General features: G+C 33.8%; 1 protein-coding gene across 2 annotated transcripts in view; it reads left to right on the forward strand.

Moving 5' to 3' along the window:
• LOC118197565 (A disintegrin and metalloproteinase with thrombospondin motifs like) overlaps positions 1-26,788 on the forward strand; it is a 228,459-nt gene that overhangs the window by 127,087 nt on the left and 74,584 nt on the right. For both annotated transcript variants that reach the window (XM_085813483.1, XM_085813484.1), the window contains exons 2-3: positions 14,243-14,409; positions 19,660-19,723. In XM_085813483.1, the coding sequence (XP_085669609.1) occupies positions 14,314-14,409; positions 19,660-19,723 (160 nt within the window). In that variant the 5' untranslated portion in view covers positions 14,243-14,313. The remainder of the gene's footprint in view (positions 1-14,242; positions 14,410-19,659; positions 19,724-26,788) is intronic.

A 26,788-nucleotide genomic window follows, 5' to 3' on the forward strand; every position in this document is an offset into this window, starting at 1 on the left:
AATAATGCAGCTCAGTTCTGATTATTTTACAGAACAGCATTTCTAGAAGAGTCCTCAAAGTGTTAAAAACAAAAATAAATTTAGTAGGTAAGGGATAACTGTTTCAAAGGTCCAACGGTAATTTCAAGTAAACGAAACTCCGTTTATCATCCGGAGTTCCAACTGTTTGCATAGAATTTTTTTAATAATAATCAAGTAAAATTAAAGTATGAAATGTTTATGCTTTTAATTTTTTTTTACTTAATTTCTTCATTTAATTCTGCCTCAAAAATGACGTCCAAAACTATATATTAATTATAATTTATATTAGCGGTATGTTGAGATATCCATGGTTTTAAGACCCCTCACAATTATAAGAAGAAGAAAGATCCAGTACAAGCAGATTGCTGGTTTAGTTTGGTTTATTTAATCCCGGCAAAGTCTCGGGTACTATCTGCCCAAAGGGATAAATGTTTTCGTGGAGGACATTTTAATAGAAACTGGTTCCTATACACGTTACACATAGGTAAAACTACAAATACTCCCATGCAGTCAGCAAGTCAATGTTAAAGATTAAATTAATGTTTTGATGTCGGCGTGTTATAGCTTGCGACGTATTTTAGCCATGTCAATGAATTCGTATAACTCTGGGATGTCATTCAGAAATAGGTCGAAATAACGTCAAGATCCATAAGAGTGAAACCTTGAAATACATCATCACAACGAAAGATAGAGAGAAATTCCCTCTCATCCCCAAGGGGAAAATCAGCAGCAATGTAACCCAGTTTTTCGGATTGTGGTAAAGTTCCCTTCACCTTGGAAGCAAACATCTTAACTGAGATATGGCGCCAGAAACAGCTATCGTCAAGGATTCTTCGTGCTCCACCACCGATTGCAACCGGAGCAAAACGGAGAAAGTGGGCGCTTTGATTGGAAAAGCCCAATGATCGTCCACACTCACACGAATATGTGTGACATGGGATGCCAGCATTGTTTTAGACTGTAAAAAGTTGGTGAACCATGTCCGTTAAGAATAACGGATAGTAAATTGGTATTGCGCAAATGCGAAAAAACGCACGATCACAATCTATGATAGCATGTATGTCTCACAATATAAACTGTTAAAAATATTTGAATATGGGAGCATAATATTAAAAAAATATCCGGCAAATTATAGAAACGTGCTTCATTCATCTTTATAGTTAGAAATAAGAGGGTTAATATAACGTTTTCTAATAAATTTCCGAAGAATTTGGAAATAAAAATATCTCAAAAGAAAAAGGTTTTCATACAAACTGAAGTTAGATAAATTCTGAGTTACACATTTGCCCTAATGATTCTACATTTCAACCGTTCCTCTTCGTGTAGCCGGTGTATAAAAGGTTTAATGTAATTCTTTCACCAAATTCGCTACGTTATTAGATTTCTTCAATCTAATCAGTAAAGTGGACTGGGATTTAAAGGGGGCAAATGACAGCGGGTCCGGACATCCGGGTGGCTTACAAGAACTATTCGGGTATTGTATGGAATCTGAAACTGGAATTTACAGCAGACTTTATCTTGTAAGTCTAAGAAAATAGATTCATGAGTAACAATGCTCGGCATAAATGGTATCAGATACTTAAACAAAGATACGCAGGGATAGAAGCTGAAGCAGGAGACATGAAAAATGAACTATGCTCTCGCCAGGACTCGAACCACGTATCTCTCGACGGTATCCGCCGATAACATCGCGGCAAAAACATCGCGGACGAAAACGTCGCGGAGAAAACAACGCAAAGCGAAAACGTCGTGCTACAAAACATCGTGGGAGAAAACATCGCACTTCTAAAACATCGTGGTACAAAATATCGTCGTCGAAAATAAAGCGGTTCAAAAATTTCGCAGCTTAAAAACATCGTCGTCGAAAATATCGTGGTAAAAAATAAAATATCTACAAATCATCGCATGACGATAACATCGTAGACAAGTGGCTTTTTTCAGGCTTTAATAATTGTAAATGGATATAATGGATATTCCCTTAATGATTTGTGAGCGCAAGATGGGAAGAAGGATAATTTTTGCTTCCATATTTATTATTAACTAATAAATTTTTGCTTATAAAGTTTTTTTATTTTTTACAGAAGCAATTTTTTTTATAGATAAGGTCATGTAGTTACTTGCCTTCCTTTTTCTAATCTTTTTTAGAAATTACTTTTCATGAAAAATTACAGTAAAAACTTTATAAAAAAGATTTATTACTGGCCTTTGTTAGTTAACTATGTCGGTTTAAAATTCCATTAAGTGCTATAAGTTGCATTAATTTTTTTAAGTTTCCTTTTTACTTTATCAGCAAAAATTTATTAAAGCCTGAAAAATGTTACAGTTATTAAAGCCTGAAAAAAGCGTGTCTGCAATGTTATCGTCATGCGATCATTTGTAGATACTTTATTTTTTACCACGATATTTTCGACGACGATGTTTTTAAACTGCGAAGTTTTTGAATCGCTTTATTTTCTACGACGATATTTTGTACCACGATGTTTTAGAAGTACGATATTTTCTCTTTGCGATATTTTCTCCCACGATGTTTTGTAGCACGACGTTTTCGCCTTGCGTTGTTTTCTCCGCGACGTTTTCGCCCGCGTTGTTTTTGCCGCGATGTTTTCAGCTGTAACCCTCTCGAGTAAGCACCGAGCGTGCTAACCACACTACGAAGACATGCTAAGGCTGCTATCACACATCCGTTTGTTTCAGAAGAACAACTGTTTAGAACAATTTTTCCGTTTTGTCACAACAGCCAATCGCCATAGATCACTTTGGGGTTAACCTGTAGAGAGAAAACTAGTTCTCCATTAAAAACAAGCTGATAGCATTCGTAGCTGATAGCTGATTGGTTTGAAACTAACAACTTGCAATTTTTTTTTCGAAAGGAAGGAAAAAATAGCACGTCTTTCTTTCAATAGTAAACTAGGCAGAAAAATTGTTCCAAACAGTTGTTCGTGGGAAACAAATGCAATTGTGATATAGACCTTAGAAGGCGGGAGAAATACCTTATATACTCTCCCTTTTAAAGAGCGACTGGAGATTAGGGGGACCTAATCATCAAATCTTGGTGGTGGAGAATCATCATCCACCACCTTTTTTTTTATTTCGGGCGCCGCCGTAGAGATATTAGATATTTTTTATGCAGAACACGTGAAAAAAGGAGCAATGCCCTCGCCGGGACTCGAACCACGGACCTCTCGAATACGCGCCGAATGTGCTGACCATTATACCACGAAGGTAGGCTAAGAAGGGGGAGAAATACCTGCTTATAACATGAGAAAACGATATATTTCATCTTTTTCCCATGTTTAAGCAGGTTTCTCATGTTATAAGCAGGTTCTATTCCGTTCGCTCTGGTTCGAACTACCGATATTCAGTATTTTTAAGTACTCAGCAACTTGTTGGCTCAGAGAATACAAATGAAATATTAAGTTTAGTCTATCGACACTTCTTATTAAATTTGTTTAGAGAGAATTTGAAAAGTAAGGAATTTGCTTTGCAATAATTTAATCGTAATTAAGTAGAAAAAGATTAGATTAGTAATCACTTAATTTTATTTAATTTTTTCTTTTGTTTTATAAAGCAGCGGACAGATAAATACACCCGAAGAACATTAGGACTGTGTTTTACACTTTTGTGCTCTGTATAATCCTTCTCTGTGTCAAGTTGTGAGTGAAATTTAAATTGCAATTCAATAATTTTTACACGAATTTTTACATTTCTCGTTTGGATTTCAAAATTTTCTAAAATGAACTCCAAATACTTTGCTTATATACTTAATTTCACATGTCGATCGTGGCTGATTGGTAAAACTTCTGAGACTGCAGTAGCTCAAACAGGGCTCCCCGCAAGGTTTAGGCTTTGACAGCTGAGGCTTTTAAATCGTGGCTCTTAGCCTCTGTTCATAGCGAAGAACGATTCCCGTTTCAGCCTTTTCATTTTGGGTCAAAATAAAGTCCGAAAGCTCTTCAGAAAAAGGTCACGTGACAGTAAAATAAGTACTATAAAATGACATCACAACGACGCTTCAGCATTTATAGTTTAGACACTGCTTAGATAAACCATTAATGGCTGCGGTGATTATACCTAGTACATACAACAAGGTGTTTTTAAAATTTGATTACAATCCGGTATTGTTACTATCTTGAAATAGGATCGTCTCGATTTCTAAAGAATAATCTCGGATAAAATATTTTGAGAATTCTACATCTTGAAAACCGAAAAGTGAAACCTTTTTGAGCGTTTATTAAAAATGTAATGCTCCAAAGAATCGTGAAAATCTTGAGTAATACTGCTATCACTGATTTTAATAAAATAAATTCATGATTTTACATATTTTTAAAATGTGTAGGTAAGTTTCAAAAATCAAACAAATACCAACGAAGTAAACTTCGAGGCGCCAGTGAAAAAGTTGGCCAAAAAGAATAATTGAGTGGGTGGGCAGGTAAAGGAAGGCGTGTATGGTATTTCCGGCAGATTATGCTACTTGTGGTTTACTGTGTTAAAAATTACTTATTACATCTTTGTGTGTGCATGTAAAATAAAAATACTTTATCGTGAAACTAGTTGAGCTACATTGAGTTGGTGATGTAATCGATTCTTATTTTACGGATTATTATGCCTTCTACAGTGTCGAGGGACGACGTCAGAAAAACCGAAAGTTTGCGTTGAAGATTGGTTCTTCAAACATAGAGCGAACGCTCCTCATCCCAATCCTTAGCGGACTTTCATCCTAGAGAAGAATATTAAGCCATACATAAGGAAAGGTTTTTCTTTTACAATTATCTGCCGAACGGAGTTATTATATGGTACTAAAACAAAAAAAGGTATATCTTCTTTCCGGATGAAGTAACTGTTCTTTATGTGCCGTAAGAAGCTCACTTTTTTCCTCTTGTTTCACTCATAATTTATTGCGGAATAATTAAAAATGCACAAATTTTAACTTACAAAGCCTTCCTCTTCAGTGTCTTCGCACCAACGATAACGAAAGGGTAAAAAATAAAAAAGCTGAAACGGTGCGGTTTTTGATGTTCTCATCCAGAACGCCTGGAGAAGGGGAAGGGGGGAGACTGAAATGGTACGATTTTTGTTGCCATCTCCAGAAAGCCTTCATAAAGTTGTAGGGTTTATATTTATTTTAACTAACGTTTATTTTAAGTTTAAGCTATCTTTCCTGTCAAGCCTTACTTTCCCCTGGAATTGCCAATGCCAGAGTATGTAAATTTTAGTAGAACGCGCAAAGTATTCAAATTGTCAGCGGAAGTTATTTCAGTTAAATAGGAGGGAAACGAGTTCGTAAGTGTGCTTTCTTGCTTCACGAGCGTGAAGGTTGCTAGGTAGAAATTTTAGAACCGCGCGTTTCGGCCTGTGTGCTTGCTTCGGCAGTTAGTTGAATCTTTTAACTTTTTATTAAGAAAGTTTGCTGAAATCTCAGCTGTATCTTAGAACGCGGTTAAGTTAGTCACGTCTAGAGAGCCTCGTAGGTAGTGACTTGTTGTTATTCATTTTTAGTTGTACTTTCTTATTTTTAGTTAACCGCCGGGTCGGCGTAGTTTGTGAGCGTCAATTGAACGCGTCTGTAACTTTTAAAGTGGAATAAAAAGGGAGTTAAACCCTTCTCAAGAGTTTGTGTAGTTCCAGTTCATAGCAGTCACTACTATTGTTGCGGGAAAGTTGGGGCCACGCAACATCATAAAGTAGCAGAGCTTATGCTTCACACATATGCAATAGAATTTTTTTAATGCCCATCGCTTGGAGATGAATACAGACTTCAGCCACGCATAGTCCACTGCTGAGGAATTTGTGTACTGGGTTGACGACGAGAAATTTAACAAAAAACAAAGTTTTGAGCAACATTCATAGGCCAAAAGAAAAATACCTACTATTGGGATTAAGAATTACTGATGTGTTATTCGGATAAGCTTAGATAATGCGAGAATTTATTTAGTCGGGATTTAAAAAGCATATACGGAAATAGGCTTTGCTTTTTCATTTGTGTTTGTTTCTCGATTGCATTTAATTAAAGTCATAGGTTCCTGTAACGTGCAAATAATCAATTAATTTAACATTATTTTACATTTATTTCCTAATGTATTTTTTTTTCATATCTCATTTCATATTTACTGGAGAACTTTACTATTGCAATATGTTTTTGGAATGATTATTATTTCAATCTATGAGATTTTTATTTTACCACCAAAGAAAACACACAGACATCATTGCTGGGAAATAACTACCTCTAAAAATCTGACATGTATTAATAATAAATAGATACCTTTGTCACAATTTGAATTATCATTTTTAAAGCACATATGCTTTATACTTTATATTTAATTATGTTAAAAAAAAAAAAGCACTATCCTACTTGATCTGGTTTTCCTACCTGAGCTGGTGAATGAACTCACTAGTTTGACTCATTGATTAAGATAACATAATCTGTATGTATGGCTGTTACAGTTATATTATTCTTCAGTTCAGAACTAAGTAAGTGCTACATAGCAAAAAGTTAAAGTAGTTTTTTTTAAAGTGACCATTGTTTCAGCTAACTTTGGTAGAAAAAAATAAGCAGCCCTTAGATGCTTTGCCATGTTAAAGTAACCTAACCAAACCCTCGTTAGAACATTATAAGTGACTACAACTATAGTTGTGCATAGAACTTTGCAAATAGAAGGATAAATAATATAAATGAATTTTTTCCAGATGAATCTTAATACATTAACACCATCAAGGATCACATCCATGGTCTGCATCAAAAAAATGCCACGTTATGTCATGCATTATGCTTCCCCATACAGGTCTGAAACCAAGTGTAATCGTATGGTCCATTACATTCCAGTTGCCTTCACGTTTAATGCTCATCGGTGGCCAGGGCAACCTGTATGAGTGCAATGGGCAACAAGACATAGGAGAGTCAAAATTTTTAGAATTTTGGCAGGAACTGGAAGGTATAATTTGCAAGCAGCAGTTATTCTATTTAGGTGATAAAATATCTAGCTCTGGCTTCACTAGGAACCAAGCAGTAAAGTAGTTGAATACTGATAATTCGACCTGGGTTTACATTCTAGCGAACAGGTTGGCTGCACGTGTGTTTTCATAGTTTTCTGCATATATGAAATATGTAGTACCTCTACCCTTAGCCAAGTTACTATACTGTAATCAAATAAATTAAACACCCCCCCCCCAAAAACAGCCTCCATGTTTAATGTGCAGTTGAACAGGCGCCATTGTTTAGGGCTACTGTAAATGATTTATCAGATTTAAAAATTCTAATATCGAAAATATTATGCATATTATAATGATTGAATCCAAGTAAAGAATGAGAAATTATCCAAATTTTCTTTACGTACAACAAATGTTTTGCTGTGTATGTTATGTGAGCACCAGCTACATTATGTACAAAAATACCATGTGAACATCAGGTGCATTTTGTACATAACATATTAACAGTACATTATGTACAAAAATGCACTCCTTAATGTTTGCCCAATCGAAGGCTTCAAATGTGATAGATGATGCAGTATGGAAACTCGTACAAAAAAATGTGAAATCAATTGCCATTTGGAAGTGTGCTATGTGATCAATGTTCATAAAATGTATGTAGCATGCGAGGTAATTTTTTAGTTTCTAGTTCATTTCCAAAAATTGATTATTGTATGTATACCATTTATGAAAAGGCAGTGTTTTTAAAATCTGATTAATCATTTATTATTACTCTGAGGTTTTCGAAGCTCACTGCTGTCTATCTTTAGAGGTTGTCTAGAACTAGTGATCAACAAGGAATGTATGGCACATAACAGAGAGCAAATCCTAAATTCCCACCATTTTTTTATTGATCTATTAATCCCTTGATCTATGGTTTCATCAGATCTGTTATCTACTGAATATATCAGGCCTATGATTATAAAAAAACTAACGTACCACAGTCTACCCATGGCTACATCAGCTGAAAACTGGTAATAACTGAAATCTACTTTTCTCACATATTCTAGGTGCACATCCAGTATCTGTTTATCTTCATGCAATGGCTGTACGAGGTGGTATACTCCAAGTGTAACTGTTTTTTAAACCATGTACTTTAAGTCTAACTGATTTGCTTACACATGTACAGTTAAACCATGTATTAAAATTTATTTGTATAATAAATATGGCTTTATCTCCCGTTTTCAATAATGTTATGCTTTTAGGGGCCATCAGTGTTTTAAGATTACAACAGTTATTTATATTAATGTTAACCCCCCAAAATATTAAATCATTGTGGAAATCTACAAATTAGACAAACTGCAATTATCATTTTCTTCTAATATTTAATCTAAAGCAACAGTTCTCAACCTTTTGACTAACGCGTACCATCTAAACAAAAATTGAAAACCTTTAATATCACCACCACTCCTGAACAAAGCTCAAATCACATAAATTTATGAGTGTTAGAAAAAAAACTCAATCAGGATGTTGGGTTTTAATTTTTTAATTTAATAGTTAAAAATACTTTGCTTCTTTGTATACCATGGTTGAAAACCCCTGATCTAAAGAAATGTTCCTATGTTTTTTAGATTCATCCACACTCATTCTGCAAATAAATTGAGGAAATTTTTATATTTTTGTCTATTAACAGTCAAATGGTAACTGCGTTAAGTGATAATATCAGTAGAACATATTCGCTGTACTGATGATTTTCATACTCTTTCTCAAATGTACACATAACTACTAATAATTTATTCATAGTAAATCATTAATAGAAGATTTTACTCTTTGATGAAACACATTTTACTTAACTTATCTTTTATGCACTTTTGTAACATACATGTTAAACGTCAGTTTACATATTTTCTAATTAATATTTCTTTCACTTAAATCATCATTTCCTAGAAACCGGTATTGCTGTTTGTTATTAATTTTTCATTAAAATGCTTTCAGAAGTTTTTTTTCCTTCTCAGAATTTTACTTCATGTGATGAATAAGCATTATTTCCATTAAGTTGGAAAATTTGGATCTAGGAAAATATACAGTTTGTCCAGTTTTGTCTGACATCATTCTAAATCTCAAAACAAATCTATAGCACATTACTTTAGAGACAATTTTGATTAAAAAAATCTGTGCAAAATAACATTAACAAGAGAAGTTATCCTAGCTGTATCTAAGCAAATGTTCTGAGATACATATTTATGTAGGTATAATATATTTATGATATATTTTATTATAGAGATTAAGAGTTTTACTAAACATACATCACTTAACCTAGTTTCATATTTAAAGACACAAAACATTTGTACACTGATCTCAGGCAGGTCATGGCTGGCTTGGTCTTTCATGTATTTTCTAATCAGAAAAGCAGGTATGAGACAAATATCATTTAGTAGCTTCCATGAGAGCATCTCTCAAGCAAAATACTTGTCAAAATTAATTAATTAGCTTTTAAAGGTACATTAAAAGCATGATGTTATGAAGAAGAGAAAAGTTTCACAAAGCAGAAAAAAAATCTAAATTATAAATTAGCAGGAAATCTAGCCTTAGTCCTACGAAGCTTTATTATAGCACTATTATATTTATTGTTTTAAACTCTAATTCATTTACTCAGAAAAACCATTCTATTAAGAAATTTTATATAACCATCATTAAGAAAAATATATTGTTTTTATATGACTACTTCATTTTAGACAACATATTACTTTATGAAGCCAAATAATAGATATACAAGACTTAGTTGAATATCAATTGTGTAGATCTTTTGAAATTTTAATATATAATTAGGTGCTTTATTAGTGTTGGAAACATGATTTTGTAAGTAATTATTTTCTTCTCAGAAGACATGCTGTATTTTTGTCTTAAATCTGGCTGGTATTTTCTAGGGAAGATAATCTTTTAGAAGACTTTTGCTTACATTTTTGTTTGATTTATCCCTTAGAAAATTTCATGAATATCATGATGTTGACTGAGTAATGCTACTAAGGCATTAGTTTTATATCATTATGCACAATGGCAAACCGTATGCGAGCGACTAAATGGCTAGTCAATAAGACAGTGATTATTTATGGTGTTTTTTATTAAACACGATCTGTAGCTTTCATAAGTATAATAAAATCTGAGATAGAGTTAGTAATTCATCATGAATCAACTTGACTGCTTTATGTAATCTTAAACAATGCCTAAGACCTATCGAAAAGCCACTTTAATAAGGGAGTGTACCAAGTGTCTTTCTAAATTTACAGCTGATATCACTCAAAACAGTTTTATGTATCTTATCATGCACATAAATTATGTCATGATGCAAAATATTTTTCCAACATGATGATAATGTAAGTCGAGCCTCCAGCAATGCACACTTCACATTATCAGATATACCCCATTAAATAGAGAGTTCCTGATTTCGAAGAAGAGAACCACTGTACACATATATAGCAATCCTGTAACTGTCTAGTAGTGGGTGGTTTTACTATACTTTACCTTGTTGTAATGATGCTATTAATTATATCTTCAAAGATATCCCTAATTAATATATATTCAAATATTAATTTGATCCAAGACACTCTGATATTTATTAGTAACAAAGTGTCATGCACATATTATGTGAATATAATTATTTTGGCTTTGTATATATTGTTAATGTTTACTTCAGGACAGTTTGGCTATGTTGTAATGTAAGTTTTTTATTTGCAATCTACTAAAGGTTGGGAAAAGTATAAAAGAAAATCATCTAATATGAATGTGTTGTCAATGCAATTGATGGCTGCATGAAGTCTTTAGCCGCTATCTATCCTGCATCAATAATTTTTTATACAGAAATATGCAATAGTTTTATAAACTATGTAAAGTACTTACTCTTGAAGTCTCTTAGATAACTGTTAATCAGTAATACACTAATAGCCATTAAAATTGCTATAGCATGAAGGAAAGCAAATAAAAAAAAATATTTGTTGTGCATAAATAGTATGGCATGAAGACAAAATGATTAAATTTGTAAGCAGCTTGGGGGTTTACAAGGGTGCGAAATCAGTCGAAACAACTGCTCCACCTGGCAGCTAAAAACGGCCCTTATCCAGTTAGGCACTGAGTAGAATTTCACTTCAATGACAGAAATCGGCATCTCATTCCATTCTGATTCAAGTCCATGCCACACTTCATCAATCGTATGAGATGGAGAGGGTTGCTAGGCCAGTCCTCAGCAAACCACGAGCAGGTATTTTCAATGGGTGACAGATCTGGAGACCGTACAGGCCAGGGCAGCAATCAAATGCACTGCATACCGAGGAAGGTCAAAACACAATGTCCAACATGTGGTCTTGAATTATCCTGTTGGAAGATTGCATTTGGCAGGCCTCAAAGATAGGGCACAACTCCTGGATGTAAAATGTCACAAATGTACCGATCTGGCATTCAAATTACCATCGATCCGAACTAAAGATGTGTGTGCCATGTGCTCAGTGGCTGCCTATACCATCACATTAGGGTTCCTATGCTGATACTGAATGCAACCAGGCGATGTGCGGTCTCCTTGGAGCCTCTAGACACTTATACGACCATCAGAATAATGCACACAGAAACGGGACTCGTCTGAAAAGACGACATTGTACCCCTCCTATATCCAGCTTTGTTGTTGGACACACCACAGTAGCCATCTTTCTCTGTGCTGCATTGTTAAGGAAAGCTAAAGTAATGGACACTGTGCTGATAGTCCTTGCTGATGCAAACGTTGACACACCGTACGAGCAGATACTGGGCATGCTGCAAATATGCCCGTTTTCTGACTAATGGTCTGTGATGTGGTTGTAAATTTGGAGGGCTGACCTCACAATATGCCTGTCCTTTCGGGTATTAATCATGGGACGGCAATGAAATCCTGCATGCCGTTCAGTATAATGCTCAGCATTCCATACATGCCATATTCGCTTAACAGTGGTTGGATGTCGACTAGTGCAACGGGCGATATCACAGAACGATAATCCACACACTCTATAGGCAACAATCCTGGCTCTATTGAATTCTGACCCTTGCTGGTAAGCATTTCTTCTTATTATTCAAGGCATACCATGATATTCTGAGCACATTCCAACCTTGCAAAGTGCTTTCCGAATGACAAATCCACTACACAACTTTTTGAAATTATTAATTCACCATGCCAAATTTTGTCTAGAAATACCATAATGACTGTTTCCAAGTTTTTGAATGCTTATTTTTTTCCTGTGATTCACATAAATTAGTATGCAACTGAATACCCACATCCAAAACTGAAACAATGTTTTTTGATACATTACTTGTGACAATGACAAAGTAGTGTTCTAGTTTGCCTTTTTGTACCTTTTTAAAAGACAGACATCATCAGAAGTTGCTCTATATTTTTAAATAATCGAAAACAATATTCTTTTTCAGAATATCGGTTATTACTGCAAATATTAACAGTCCTCCATTTTTTAATTTTAGTTCCAAAAAATATTAACATACCAATGAAATATTAAAAGATTAAATTGTTCTTCTGTCAAAAATTTTCAAAAATACAAAACCAATCTTGTTTTATTGAAAAATAAATAAAAAATCCCTTCATGCCAAGCTCCAACTCCCTCAAAATTGAATCTCTAATGTTAAATCAAAATTCTCTTACATTATATCACAACCTCTGATATTTGAAAATCTAAAGTACAATAATAAATACTTTTATGCTCCGGTAATGAAATTTCTTTTGCATAATTATGTATTTTGTTTGCCGAAATTTGTCTTCCTAGTAAACATATCTTATGCCGTCCAAATAAAATACTTCAAGCGTTATGTCTGAAAAGGTTTGTGTTCTATATTCTTTACCAGCTGTACCTTTTAGCGGTTTATTATTAATTCAGAATTGTATATGCATACAAAATTTATTACGTCTTATACAGCAAACTACAAATTACACTTTCACAACAGTTCAGAATCCATGCAATCGGCTTGTCACGTGACCAAACAAGTGACGTTTTTTACGTAGCAAGTCGGTCAGCCAATAGTGATTCAGCATTGTCACAGCAGGGGGTACGGCGAGTACGTTTTAGGAACATGCGATACGAACCATACGGGAACCACACCTTCACGTGGGTCTTCAAAGCCCTTCCGTGAAGCTATTCTTCCTCTTAAACAGACAGCCTTGGTATGCAGCGTTGAACTCCAAATAATGCAAATCCGTAACTGCAATTAAAATCCCAGCAGCTGTTAAAAATGCATAGCTTAAATAATGCAATTTTTAAAACGATCAACGTGTAATACTAATATTTCTACAGTTTATTGTAATATATTAGAAATACAGCTCACGGTTACTATCACACAAGTTTATAACGTCGTTTCAGGAGTAATATCGGAGACGACATTTACTGTTAGTCCCAGATCAGGTTGATCCGCTTATTGCTTGGCTTATTTCAGTATGGTACAATAGGGCTATCTGTCTAAGGGAAGAGATATACCTTTGTGGAGGGAATTCTAAAGACAAATGGCTAATATTCCCGTTGCATGTGGAGAAAACTAAGAAGTGGTCTATTCAGACAGCCCGTTCTCCTAGAATTGAACCCAGGTCGAAGAACCAGTGTCCAGTGACTTGACCGGCCAGCCGTAAGTGGATCCCACTGTTAATCCGAAAGCTATTGAAAAAAGATAGAGGAAAGGAAAATAAACATATAATGAAAAAAATACATACTGTTAAGCAATTTATCCGTATTTTTAACAGCTTTACGTAGAGAATAAATTACTTAGTTGAATTCAAGGGTTCTTGTATTGTATTATAAAATATTATATTGATTGCCTGGGCTTAGGACGGTAAAGTGTTACTAACGATACAGTGGCAGAAAAGTTTCACGCATAGCCCATAAAATCAATAAATCACGAATTTCATATTTCACTGCCAACAGTTTAGAAGATTTTTGCCACACAGATTGCAAATGAAATGATAGCATTTTAGACGCTGCCAGACGATTGCATCGAATAACAAGAGTTTTTTTTAATAACATGTGAGCAGAAATGGAAGACCATTTAACGTTTGTGGTGTAACAAGAGGAATACACATCGAACATATATACTGTTTAATATTTTTTTTTATTTAACTCCATTCAATATTCGTTTTTTATTTGCCTTATATTACGAAATAAAATACTTTAGCATCTAACGAATTTTTTGCAGTAACTAGGTATTGTTTAATAAGACTTTTGAGTTAATTCTATTCAGCACTTATTTGTTTGGTTTAAATCTTACATTATTCTCATCCAAATTTTTCTCATGTTTTTTTCAGCCGTCTCCGCTAGCATCAACTACATATATCAAAACGCACTCTGTATAGTTGAGGCAGCAAAGTTACTCCCAATGACGATGAGGTCGGCACCGTTCACATACTGGATATTTTTCTTGGCATATATAATGACGTTTACAAGTGCCAAGTATAAGCAGCCTCACATACCGGTAAGATTCTTTTGCCCAATGCTAAATATCTGCGCGGCAATACAGTGCAAATATTTATCAATGGCGTGCTGTTAAGGCGTGTGTGTACGGAGCGACAAACATGCTTGTCGGATGTAATAGTACAATTTCATCGGTGTCTCATAGCAGTGTGTCTATACTAGGCGATTTTATTCCCTGAGCTACTGAGCCAAACAGAAAAGTTAAGTTATATGACATGTTTTCTATCTAATAACTGACTTCTATCGCATCGACTTTAAAAAAAGTAAATTTGGGAGAAAATGTGATTGGTGGTGCAAACACAGTTTGCTTAATCGCGTTTCTTCTCTTTCGTCAGTTATTTTTTCCCTGGGTCTTCTGTTTAATCTACAAGTAACGAATATCAGAATATCGACGTGAATTCATCTAATGATTAATAATTTGCAGCAGAGTAATAACTTTAAATGATGATATCATAAATAAAAATTTTAATGAAATGAGACAAATATTAAGGCAAAATGAAAGTGAGCTTATCTATGTAGCTTGCAAATTCTAAGAGCGATTTCATTGGCTTTTGCCAAATAAATTGCCAGCACATTTGCTTTCCGTCATGCTTAAGGTGACTAATCTTGGCATAAACACCTGCAATATGTTTTCCTGTATAGATAGAAGAGTATAGACGCCGCAGACTTCAGGAAAAACTTGTTCGGCAATATATTGCGTTGTAGACGGGACTATTGGAGGACTAAAGAGGTTAATCTAGTTTATTAAAAATTTAGATAATAACTCTTTCAAGAAAATAGTTAAATGTTCATAACTATCGAATGGAACATCAGTTTACCTGTTTCAAAAGAGGACGCTTTTCCGATGTAGTCGGATTTTCGGAAGAATCAGACGTTCTCGGATTGTGTCGACTCTATACAAGGAAAAACCAGGTAGTTTTCATTTATTATCATCCGGTTTTAGATATAATGTTAATTACTGATGGAAAGTCTTAAAAAATTTGAATTTTCTCATGATTCGTAGGAGCAAAATTAATTTTATTTTTAGTGCTATATTTTGATACGTATTCATAAAAGTGTTCCTCCGATACAGGAAAGAATTCACTTTTCCTAGCGACTATTTTCGAGGATTTCGTGCGAAACATTTATCAGATTCCGTTGACTGGTAGAGATGGAAAGAAGGGAATTTAGCTACACATAACATATGTGAGAATTATTGGAAAACGACTTTTGTAATTGTCATCGTATTTATTATTTTATAAATAAGTCGAATTACATCCTGCTATCGAATTTTTCAACAAATAAAAATAAAAACATCTCAAAGGTTTCAGATTCTAACTATTTCCCAAAAGGCTTCATACGCTTTCGCTGAGGTCGCAGTCTACAAGTCTCTTTTGCACTCACGCCTATTAATAATTCTTTTCGTCTTTTTAGCTTTAATATTAAGCATAATTTTCTTCGCTCTTACCCCACATACAATTCAGCTAATTGCAAAATTTTGAAAGCATCATAGCATTATACTTTTAGAATTCCCGATGCAGCGTTAAGTGTTGGCATACATTTTCCCGTTTTTTTCAGTCTTTTCTCAGTTCATCATATCAGTGGCCAGTGTTTTTTCTAAGATAGCTTTAAAAAACTTTTTCTTTTGTCTTTTCATTATTGACATTTTATATGTTTAGTTTATTTATCAAATAACATGTTGTTGGCCCTTACGCAAACTTAAACGTCAATTCAACAGCAAAACTCCAAAATATTTAAGTACAGCATACCTTTAGACTTTCCGACAGACAGTCTCGCGTACTGGAGATAAATTGAAGTTTTAGAATATATGAAATAGATAATAAAACAAATTCGAAATTCGGGCTTCCAGGTGAAGAAGTATATTATTCAAAATTCGATGGTACCGTCGTTTCTCCGCAGTGCGAGAAATATACAGGCATACAAGTAGATTCAATTCTTTAAAAATAATATAAGGCGGTAATATTCGGTGACAACTATTTGATAAGTGGTCGACCGTTCATAGTGAACGAGGCAAAATCAGGAGACTCATAGTCCATTTGGGTTATCGCTTTTTTGGGATCAGAATATAGTAGTCGACAGCTGAGCTGACATCCATACTGCCCATATTTAATGTAAAACAGAATAACATATCAGAAATAATATGAATATAAGGAAAAGATCTTAAGAAATAAGCTGATAGATTTTCATTTCTATATGTACTTTTTTAATCATAAGTTACTTTCAATGAAAAAGAAAATGCTTTGAGACTTTTATCTTCATTTGAGTGATCTGCCTTTAGTGAACTAGTGATACTTACCTATAGTAGACAATTTCTATCTTGTTTGAAATCTAGAATGGTTACACTGGAACGTTCAGTTAAATGAGTGTAACTAAAACTGCAATGTTTCTGATTTGTAGCGAAAATCCTTAATTTTCTTAAGAAATTACATTAGTTAGACTCGTTATATATATATATTTTTTTTAATCCTCCCAGCTTTAAGAGTTTGTGCCTGAAATTTCAAGGTTTCTTCATATGGTATGAAGTAACATAATCCTTAGAGGGTTCAAATAGCAAATTTAGACTACTATTATAAAAAAATTACTGTGTTAAATTACTTTTATTTCATACTTTTATTCAGGTTCATAAATAATTTTGAAAGAAAAATTGTTAAAGAATCAGGAACAAGGCTATTTTGGATGCTTATTACCTTCTCTTTAATGGCGAGAAGAAAGCATAACTTTAAGATCTTGTTGCTAAAATCACAGTGAGATATCAAAAATAGTCATTTTGAGCTTAAGGAGTAATCTTTTAGAACTTTGCTACGAATGTTTCCAATTCCGCCTTTGTAATAAACAAAAACTCCACTTTTTGTTCGTGACATGAAATTGTAAAAAATATTATAAAAAAGCTATATGATAAATCATTTTCCTTGTTTTAACTCATGAATTATTTATGAGTTTTAAAGAAACGCCTATGATAAGAGTTTGGAATAAGCCTATGGTATAAAACTTTTATTAACCCAAAAGGGAAGTTAGTTCCGAATGGGATATTAGTTTCGAAACGGAATTTTGCGTTGAATCACTGGAAACGGCGTATCACTTTTCAAACTGTCGGCACCAAATATTATCGCCCTGTATTCCTATCTACACTGCCCTCCAAAAGTTAAGGAACAGCATGTTTTTGAAGGTTCACTATCTTAAAAATGTGAATAACATTTAAATTCATAGTTTATATGCATGATATAGTAACGAAGTTTAACTCATCGTGATAGTAACGAAGTTCTCCGCACCGAGAGAGGATCGAATTGTGCATTAATAGCTAAACATTGACAGAAAACAAAGGAAACAGAATGTGCATTAAAATAACAGAACTACTTTTAGTTGCTTGAAAAGAATGATTTACATGTCATTTAACAACTTCTGAAAGCAATGAGCAATGCAATAACTTGATGGGGGGAAGCACTAGTTAGGAAATTATTCAGGCGTTCGGGCGACCTGCCGATGTTTGAATGCTCGGGCGTTTGGAGCAACTCCGATGGGAAAGAGTTAAGAAAATATATGCAAAAACAATAGCTACCATTTTTTTATAGAAAGGAATACTTATATATGTGTTGGAGAAAAAGGCAAAAATTTTAAGTTTTGTTCACGAGTGTTGAGTTTCAATTATTATTAACAATTCCGTTGACAATATCCAGGAGAAATCGCTTGCCCGGTTCGTTGAGGTGGTGGGCAATCGGATGGATGGAAATAGGGATGTCACAAGCTGATGCTGACGTCTCAGTGTCTCTCTTAATTTGGTCCATTGACTATGGAATCAGTTTGAATCCGAGGATTCTATGTCTAGAAGACATGTTCCAGGCAAACCTAGAGTTACAATACCTGCGGGAGACTGTTATTTTGCTCTTCTGGCCCAAAGGAGGAAGACGTATTACTGTGCCTTTGGCTCATGGCAGATCATTTAGTGGCAACAGGAATAAGAAGCTCAGCTACTGCAGTGCACAGACACAATGCAGGTCTGTATGCAAGACGGCCAGTTATTTGTGTCCCCTTGACCCGAGGTGCCTGTTTATGTTGGGCAAGAGAACACGTCTTATGGACCGTTCAACAATAGGCGTCCGTTTTCTCTTCAGAGACGAGTCCAGGTTCATATGGTGGAAGCTCGCAGATGGTGATATTTAATAATTAAAGTAAACTCACAAAATGTTAATAATGAAAAGGCAAAAATGTTTTGTAAAGCCATCCTAGTAAGAAAATTGGTTATTGATATGATGAAGTGAGTAAAGACAAGACAAAAAAAAAAAAAAAAAAAAAAAAAAAAAAAAAGGTATCCCAACAGTGAACGCTGCGTCCGGAATTCTAAACTTATACTACTATGCTGGTGTTAAAATTCTTGTAAATTTGCTGTTGAACTGCATATGGCGTAAGTGCGAAAAAAATAGTGCTGAATAACAAAGCTAAAAAGACAAACATAAAATGTGTTAATAGGAGTGTTTGCAACAGCAGGTTGGTATACTGCGAGCTCAGCGAGAACGTAATAAACCAGAAACTTGAAATTTGATATATATATATATATATGAGTAATTATATATGAATATATATATTTCTTATTTTCATTTTATTATCTAAATGACAACAGTAGTAACATTTTATCAAAATATTACACAGAAGAGAAAAATATTCTAAATATATCTATTATTAAAAAATGATACAATTAAAACATGATAAAATCACAAGCTAAGAATAAGTAATATTAAAATATTTTTGAATAAAATTATGATAAATTTATATAGATAATGATAAGTTGCTGAAAGCAATACTTTGCGAACAGCTAACTAATTGTGCTTCTATTATGTGCGCGAATGGAATAATGAAGGTCAGTTTCCATGTTTAATAAGAGAACCTCCCATACGGAACAAACTTTATGAAAACATGTCTGCGAAGTTTCAAGAATTTGATGAATTCATCCGAAATGTTATGATAAAGATTTTATGCTGATAATGAGCGTACTCTGTCTCTTTTTAAGTATTATTTTAAGCGTCCGTGACCTAAATATTCTAACTGCAGATTATAATATTCATGGTTGAAAAATGTTATGATGCGTCACTTAACTAAATGCAAAACGTAGTTCTAAAAGTATAAAATCAGCCAAAATTTTAAAAATTCTTGAAAAGCTCTTCCAAAAAAAAGTGCTTAGATCAATGCAAAGTGTACGGTATTTATAAAACAAATGTATGGAAATGTTTTTAAAAAGGTATTTTTTTTTTCACTTAAGCTTCATCAACGGATGGATCCTTCGCTTTTGAAAGAAACCTTCCATGTTGACTCGTACGACCAAGGTAAGGTTTTATATTATGTATTTAGTTATATTTGTGAACAAGAAGAAAGGAATTAAGTTTTGAATAGACTGCGAAAACAAAACAAGCTCTTCTCGCATACATGCATGATTCGATAAACGAACCGTTTTCTTTGAAAGTGGAGTAAGTCCATTTTTTATTTATGGAGATATTTAAGCGCTTGTATTCGAATGGTTTGAAAAATATTGCTATACGTTAATACGCTCATTTTATGTTTTTTAAATATTAAATTAAATGGAATTTATAATGTGATTATTTTTTAAAGAGTACTTTAAGGAAATTTATACTTTTGATGACCTCAAATGGATTTAAACCCCTTTCAAAATCAACGAAATGTAAAAATCAAACATTTAAGAAATATTAAGTATGAAATTTCAATTGAATCAAACCAATTTTTTATTAAATTTTTATTAAATAGGTAAAAATGTAAAATAAAAAAGCTTTTTCTCAATATTTGTTCAGATAATGCCTACTGCTTTACATTAATATGTGCCATTTTTAATTTTATCATTATGAGAAAGTTTATGAAAGTTTAAGTCATGATGTATTGGAGGAATATAAGGTAACAGATCCATCGCATCGTTGAATAAACTAATTAAAATATAGAAAGAGATGCGTCAAAATAAAAATTTATTTTATAAATGCCTATCTGAATAAATGTTCGATTTTAAGGTGGTATTATCCATTTCGAATGTTATATAACTTAAAATGCACATTTGTTGTAAAATTAGCAATTAGTAATTTTAGACGTAATCGTACTTATTTACTTCACGTTAAGTGAACAAGAAGAACACAAAACTAAGTTTCATATTTTGCAATAAACGGACAGAGTACCAAAATTCCAGTGACAGAAGGAAAATTTTTACGTCATTAACAACGTTGCCACACATATAAAAACGAAGTATAGAAATTACATAGTATATTTTTTTAACTAAATATTATGTCTTTGCGAAAAGTGAACCTAACCGCTTTCAAAGCAATTTTATTTGTAATTTCATTGATAAATTTATACTGAGAATGTGATGAAAAGTTTGAAAGAATTTTTAGAGGAACTGTTTATAGATTAAAAAGCTCATAGCAGATTGCATTCATTGTTACCATTTACTATTTTTTTTTTTTTTTTTTTGTCAGAAATGGACTTACAACAATTTCAAAGAAAATGGCTCAAATGTTTCCTTGCATTGTAATATTTTATTTCTTTGAGGAATGATTTTTGAGAGAGAGATAAATAGCATGGCAGTACTTCATTTTTTCAACGCAATAAAAAATAGAAGAGAACTAATCTAACACACTAAAAACAAAAGTCGTTGCTCTGTTAATTAATACAGCTTTAAGAGCCTTTTTACGATGTTCTATAGGAAGACCCTATAATAACGCTGTCTTTTATCTAATTTATTATATACAACTTGCTTACCAAGCACATCATAAAAGAATGAATTTCGGGATTGCTTAAAATAATCTCCGAATGAATAGAGTTTCAAAATTAAAAAACATACGGCAAAGTAGTGACGATTTTAATATTTACAAACAGTTAAACTTCCTTCAAAGACTGCTCTATTTTTCTTTTGATTCTCTTCACATATATTTTATCAGAACAGAAGGTTGTGCAAGAAATTTTAAAAGTTAGAAGTTACTTGCAATTCACGCCTTATCGAAAGAAAGTTTATCGGGCTGACTGCGAGAAACTAGTGCCAGAATGCATTCAAACGTCAATATTTGTCGAAGATTCCTCATTTTTGGAGCGTGGTAAATGGCTTACAGTGATTAGCTGAGAAGGTGTCTTATTAATTGAATGGGAGGCAGGTAGAGTATGTTTGAAATGCTATTTTGAGAAGCAATCGACCGTTTAGATGCATATTTTCGCTTTAGTATAACCCAAAAGGAGTGATGGAATAAAGTTTGCTGAACTTTAAATCTGTGCTTGTGTTTACTTTGGTTGTAGGTAGAGTGATATCCCGCCGACGATTTAAAAGTAACTCTCAGTGAAGAAATGTTAGACAAACATATTTAAAAATGGTTTAAATAACAACGCTATCAAACAAAAAATAAACAGTGCAAATTGTCCTTTATAACTTTCTTTACAAGTAGTCTATGTGGCTTTCCTTTGTTGCACGGAACTGTTAGGAGAGGCACATTTAAAAATAGTTTAAGTAGCAGCATTATAATACATAAAAAAAATAATAAACAGGGTAAATTACCCTTTACAAGTGTTCTATGTGGCTTCCCCTTGTTACAAGGACAACATTCGAAGGGCATTTGACTTTATTCCTCCCTTAAATTCTAGTTCTAGTAAAAATACGATTAAATGTTGTGACAAACGGTGACACAGTTGAACGATACGCTTTTAATTTTGGGGCATGGGGGAAAGTTGTTTTACGAACTTCAGGTTTTTGGAAGGTTATTTCAATATTTTAAAAGAGCGAAATTTTTCTTGTTCTTTCTATAGGGTTTTACTTAATTTGGTTAAATCAGTCCAGAATCCCTAGCAGACATGCATCGAATTAGTGCTTTGTCTGAAAATAACTGCAGAGACTTGGAAAGGTTTCAAATAAGCATTTTTATTTAAACACGAACTTCGAACATAAATGCACCCTCCTGTGTTAACAAAGTCAACCACAGTTCGTGGCGATGTAAATAAAATAACAGTCAAATTCCAGTTTAAAACGTAGAATAGTTGCGAGATACATATATACGTACGTACGTATATATGTATCTCGCATAACTCAAAAACGAATTGCCATACATCGTTGAAATTTTGTGTATGGGACTGGTAAAACATGTAGTTGCGCAACCATCATTTTCGTTGCAATCGGCCGCACCAAACATCTCTCTCTCTCTCTATATATATATATATATGTATGTGGTGTGTAATAATTTTTATATTTTGGTAAATTGTGCATTTTTTCCTTTAAAAAGAGTTGAATTATGTTGTTCTTATAGACCGGTTAAGGCTTTTATGCCCTTAGTTAATCTGCATGCGACAGTTGTAGAATTATGAACAATTTAAAAGTTTAACTGGGGCAAAGCCTAAAGAGGTCGCCATTTGGTTACATTTGAAACTCTTAGTAGAATAGTGAATTAACTCATTTGATACACCATTTCAGTGTCCTTTTGTCCAGTGTGAACAACAGTTAATTTTCAATTTTGTGCACCTGAAATATTGTATTCATGCTCGCTGCCCGAATTACTTTTTTTGCGTAGAAGCTCCAATGTTAATTCTAAAACAAATTTAAACTATTTTGTATGCATTCGGTGTTTTACGTTTTTCTGTACTTTACAATTTTTAATCCATTGAATTTTTATATATTTTTGCCTGGTCGCGAGAGGATAACTGAATCGATTCGAGGAAATAAGTTTAAATGAAGTGCAGAAAAAAATTATATAATTTAATAGGCCGTGCCAAAATGTCATGCGGTGTCCATATCGGGAAACTGAGGAAATCCGCAAATTCTTCGAACTCTAGACTTCACGAATACGAGTCGAGCGTGCTTCCAATTACATAAGGAAGGCATGCGGAAAAAATGAAGAATATACCTTACAAGTTTCTTTATATCTGTAAAGTTATGAAACCTGGCTAAAATTACTAGAATCGTTGTTCTGACCAATGTGGAAAACAAACCTAGGTGTTGTGAGCCAAATCTTTAATTTGTGACGGTTTGAAGTAGGACAAGAGGAATGTGAAATTTTATTTCTTGATAGAATCTTACAGTTTCCATATCAGCGTTAGGTTAAGAAAAAGTGGACTTCACTAAAGTGGTTCCCTAATAAGGCTGCGAGTTGGGAAGTTTGCTCCTCCCCCAACAGTCAGTGAAGGAAACATCATCGTCAGACATTCTTAGAAAAGCCAGGTCGTTGCAACCCCTTAATAATAATAAAGTACAGAATGGTTGCAATAACAAACGCTAAATCGTAATATGAGTTACTGTTAGTTTGTTTAATTAATTACGGCAAAATGCGTGACAGCTCCTAAATGGAATGGTGTTCCCCTGGAGACTTTCTAAAGGAAACTGGAGCGTATACCAATTACGGACGGAAAGAATACTCATGCAAAAAAGACTTTTTATCGGGAACAGAACCCGGAAGGAATTGCCAGTATTTAGCAGTTCGGGGTACCGGTTTTAGTATCACATGTAATGCATTCTTCTAAAAAATATGATGCTTTACTTTGTAAAAATACATTAGAATAGCTATTTTATTACTAAACAGTAACTGAATATGTATATTTAGCAAATATCATGAATGCTTCCAAAAGGCTGTTGTGTTGTTTCATGCAGGATAAAGTTATTTGAAAAATGTAAAAAGAAATGGAGTGTTATTTTTTATAGCTGTAGATCATATGCGTAGTCATACGCAAATTAAAAATCGAAATAATTGATTAATTTCCTTAGTTAAATACATTATAAAGTATTTCTCCCTCCTTCTTAGCATGCATTCAACAATGATGCTCGAACTGAAAAAGGTGACGTATGATGATTCTCCGCCACTAGAATTTGGCGACTAGGGTCTCCTAATCCCCAGTCACCCTTTAAAAGGGGGAGTATATAAGGTATTTCTCCTACCTCCTTAGCATGCCTTCGTGGTGTGATGGTCAGCACGCTCGGCGCATATTCGAGAGGTCCGAGGTTCGAGTCCCGACGAGGGCATTGCGCTTTCATGTCTCCTGCTTCGAAATGACCTAATAGCTCTATAAGCTAACTAAAATGAAATATATGTTTAGAAATAGGTTTCTGATGTTAATATATTACGTGATGAACATTTGTGGCTGTTGTAAATATAGTTGTAATGTTGTAAATGTTGTTGTGTAGTATTCAGTAATATAATGTTTTTCAAAAAGGACATATTATTCACAGAATCTCATGGAATTCGTGTGCCTGAAAATAGTCATACGCGTTTTGGCACCTAGGAAGCTCAAAACATTATTTGCATGAATCAAAAATGAAAAATATGTTTAGTTTAATAGATTTCTTTTATGTATACTAGATTATAATACTGTTACGGATTTTGTATTTAGTTAGCTATTTTTAGTAGAATTGTAATTAATTTTTTTATATCCCCGTGCAGTGCAGCACGAGACATATTTTAAGAAATTAATCAAATATTTCGATTAGCGTCGAAAAAGTAAAAATAACAGCACAGCAAAAGCAATTACGAGATATCTATTTATTAAAAAAGCGCATTTAATAAATAGATATCTCGTAGTTTCTTTTGCTTTCCAGGAACCTCGAGAAAGTAGAAAGTACCAGAAGCTCCTCGTGACATTAAAAAGCTTATAAAAAAAAAAAAGCCGGAGGAAAATATCTCAGCTCAGTTGTTTACTAAGTTGTTGCTGTTTACTTAGCTGCTGTAATTTTGAGATCGGATTAGCTTTCTATGTGCTTTGGATTGTGTTTTATTTAACCTTTTAGTAGTTTAAAATTTAACTACTGTGTGATATTGTGATACTGTACGAATATCTGTCAGGAAACATTTCAGCATTTTGTTTTATTTTTTGTGATAAGAATAAATTTTATCAAGTTTTCATCAGACTTGCGCATTCAATCTATTACGAACCGTACACATGCGACAATGCTAAAGCAATAAGACTTCAATAGAATGTTAATAACATAGCTCCAGGATTTGAAAACTTACTTTTGCGAAAATCGTTTGCCATTCCATTGATAAAATTACAAATTAAAGAATGTTACACAATAGTAAAGTAATAAGCAAATCCTCCTGAACTGAATTTATAATAATTACGCTCGTCCTAAGGCGCTCTGAGAATATCTCATGCGAGGAGATTAAGGCGAGGAGACTTTTTTTAAATACTTTTTTTCTCATGCGAGGAGACTTTTTTTAAATTACCATTAAATCTACTCGACGAACTTTCCCACCTCTTTTGCGAGTTGCTCGAGATACGGGAAATGAGTGTACCTCATCAGAGTATTTAGATTTTCCCGATCGAAATGTAAGTTCCTTTGGGTATTTTGTGTGAATTCACATTCTGTTAGTGGATAATATCTCCATCCCCTCGGCCGCAGCCGCCATTCTTTGACGAACCCAGTTTGACTCTCACAAGGTAGTGAGGAAACTTTCCTTAGGACTTTCAAATCTTCCATAAATCTTCAGAGAAGAATGCGCAGTTGATTCAGCAAAATCGTAGACTGAATGTCAATTCGCTGCAATTGCATAAAATCCAACAGTTCGAAAGGATAGGTTAATGTTATCTCAGCAGAAAGTCTACCAGGGTTTGTGTTTGCTAGTGAGACGAAAAAATTACAATGTGGGCAAATCCATTTTAAAATTTAGGGAACCTCGTTCTCAGGATGCATTGGAGAAGGGGTAAATTACACGAATATTTTTTAACTTTTTAGAATCTGGAGATAAAGTGCTATAGGAAAGGAATATGCTGGGAAATACGGTCTGCGACCAATAGTTGCAAAAATAAAGGCCGAGTAAGGACTTTTGCGGACATGGTGTATATAACGCACGTAACTTTAAAAAATATCACTCCTTTTTGCTCCATTATGACATATTTCCAGCTTTGAAAAACAGCAGCCATATTCCCTATCCACGACCTTCGAATTATTTGATCTATACGAATTATTCGGGAAACGTGGAAAAGTTTTCATTCATTTCGTTTTCAGAGCCACGATGTGTACTTTTAAATTAACAGTTAACACGTAAAACGCGCTTGTCTGCAAACGAATTTTTCTCAAAAGTTCATTTCGCAGAAGAGTGAGAAAATTAAAAAAGTAAAATATTCTAGATACCCAGCCAATGAATAGAAAGAAGTACTTTTAAAACCTTTTTAGCAAAAATACTGGCTCTCAAATATTTTGGCTTGAAAGATTCCTCCGTCAATATTGTTTTGTGCGTACGAGTTCGTAATGGGTTGAATGCACACATAACTGATGACAGCTTGATAAAATTTACTTTCCCAAAAGAAACATTTTACACTTCCAGAAAACTAGTCGCACAATTTTTCTTGGTAGGACAGAGTAACGGATGCTCCCTCCAGGGTTCAGTGGCCCAGAAATCTCAGTTCTCTGGTATGGTCCATTCCTCAAA

Source organism: Stegodyphus dumicola, chromosome 3 (genome assembly GCF_044657685.1).
Source record: "Stegodyphus dumicola isolate Sdum_Otavi_A_Nest chromosome 3, ASM4465768v1".
Lineage (NCBI taxonomy): Eukaryota > Metazoa > Arthropoda > Arachnida > Araneae > Eresidae > Stegodyphus > Stegodyphus dumicola.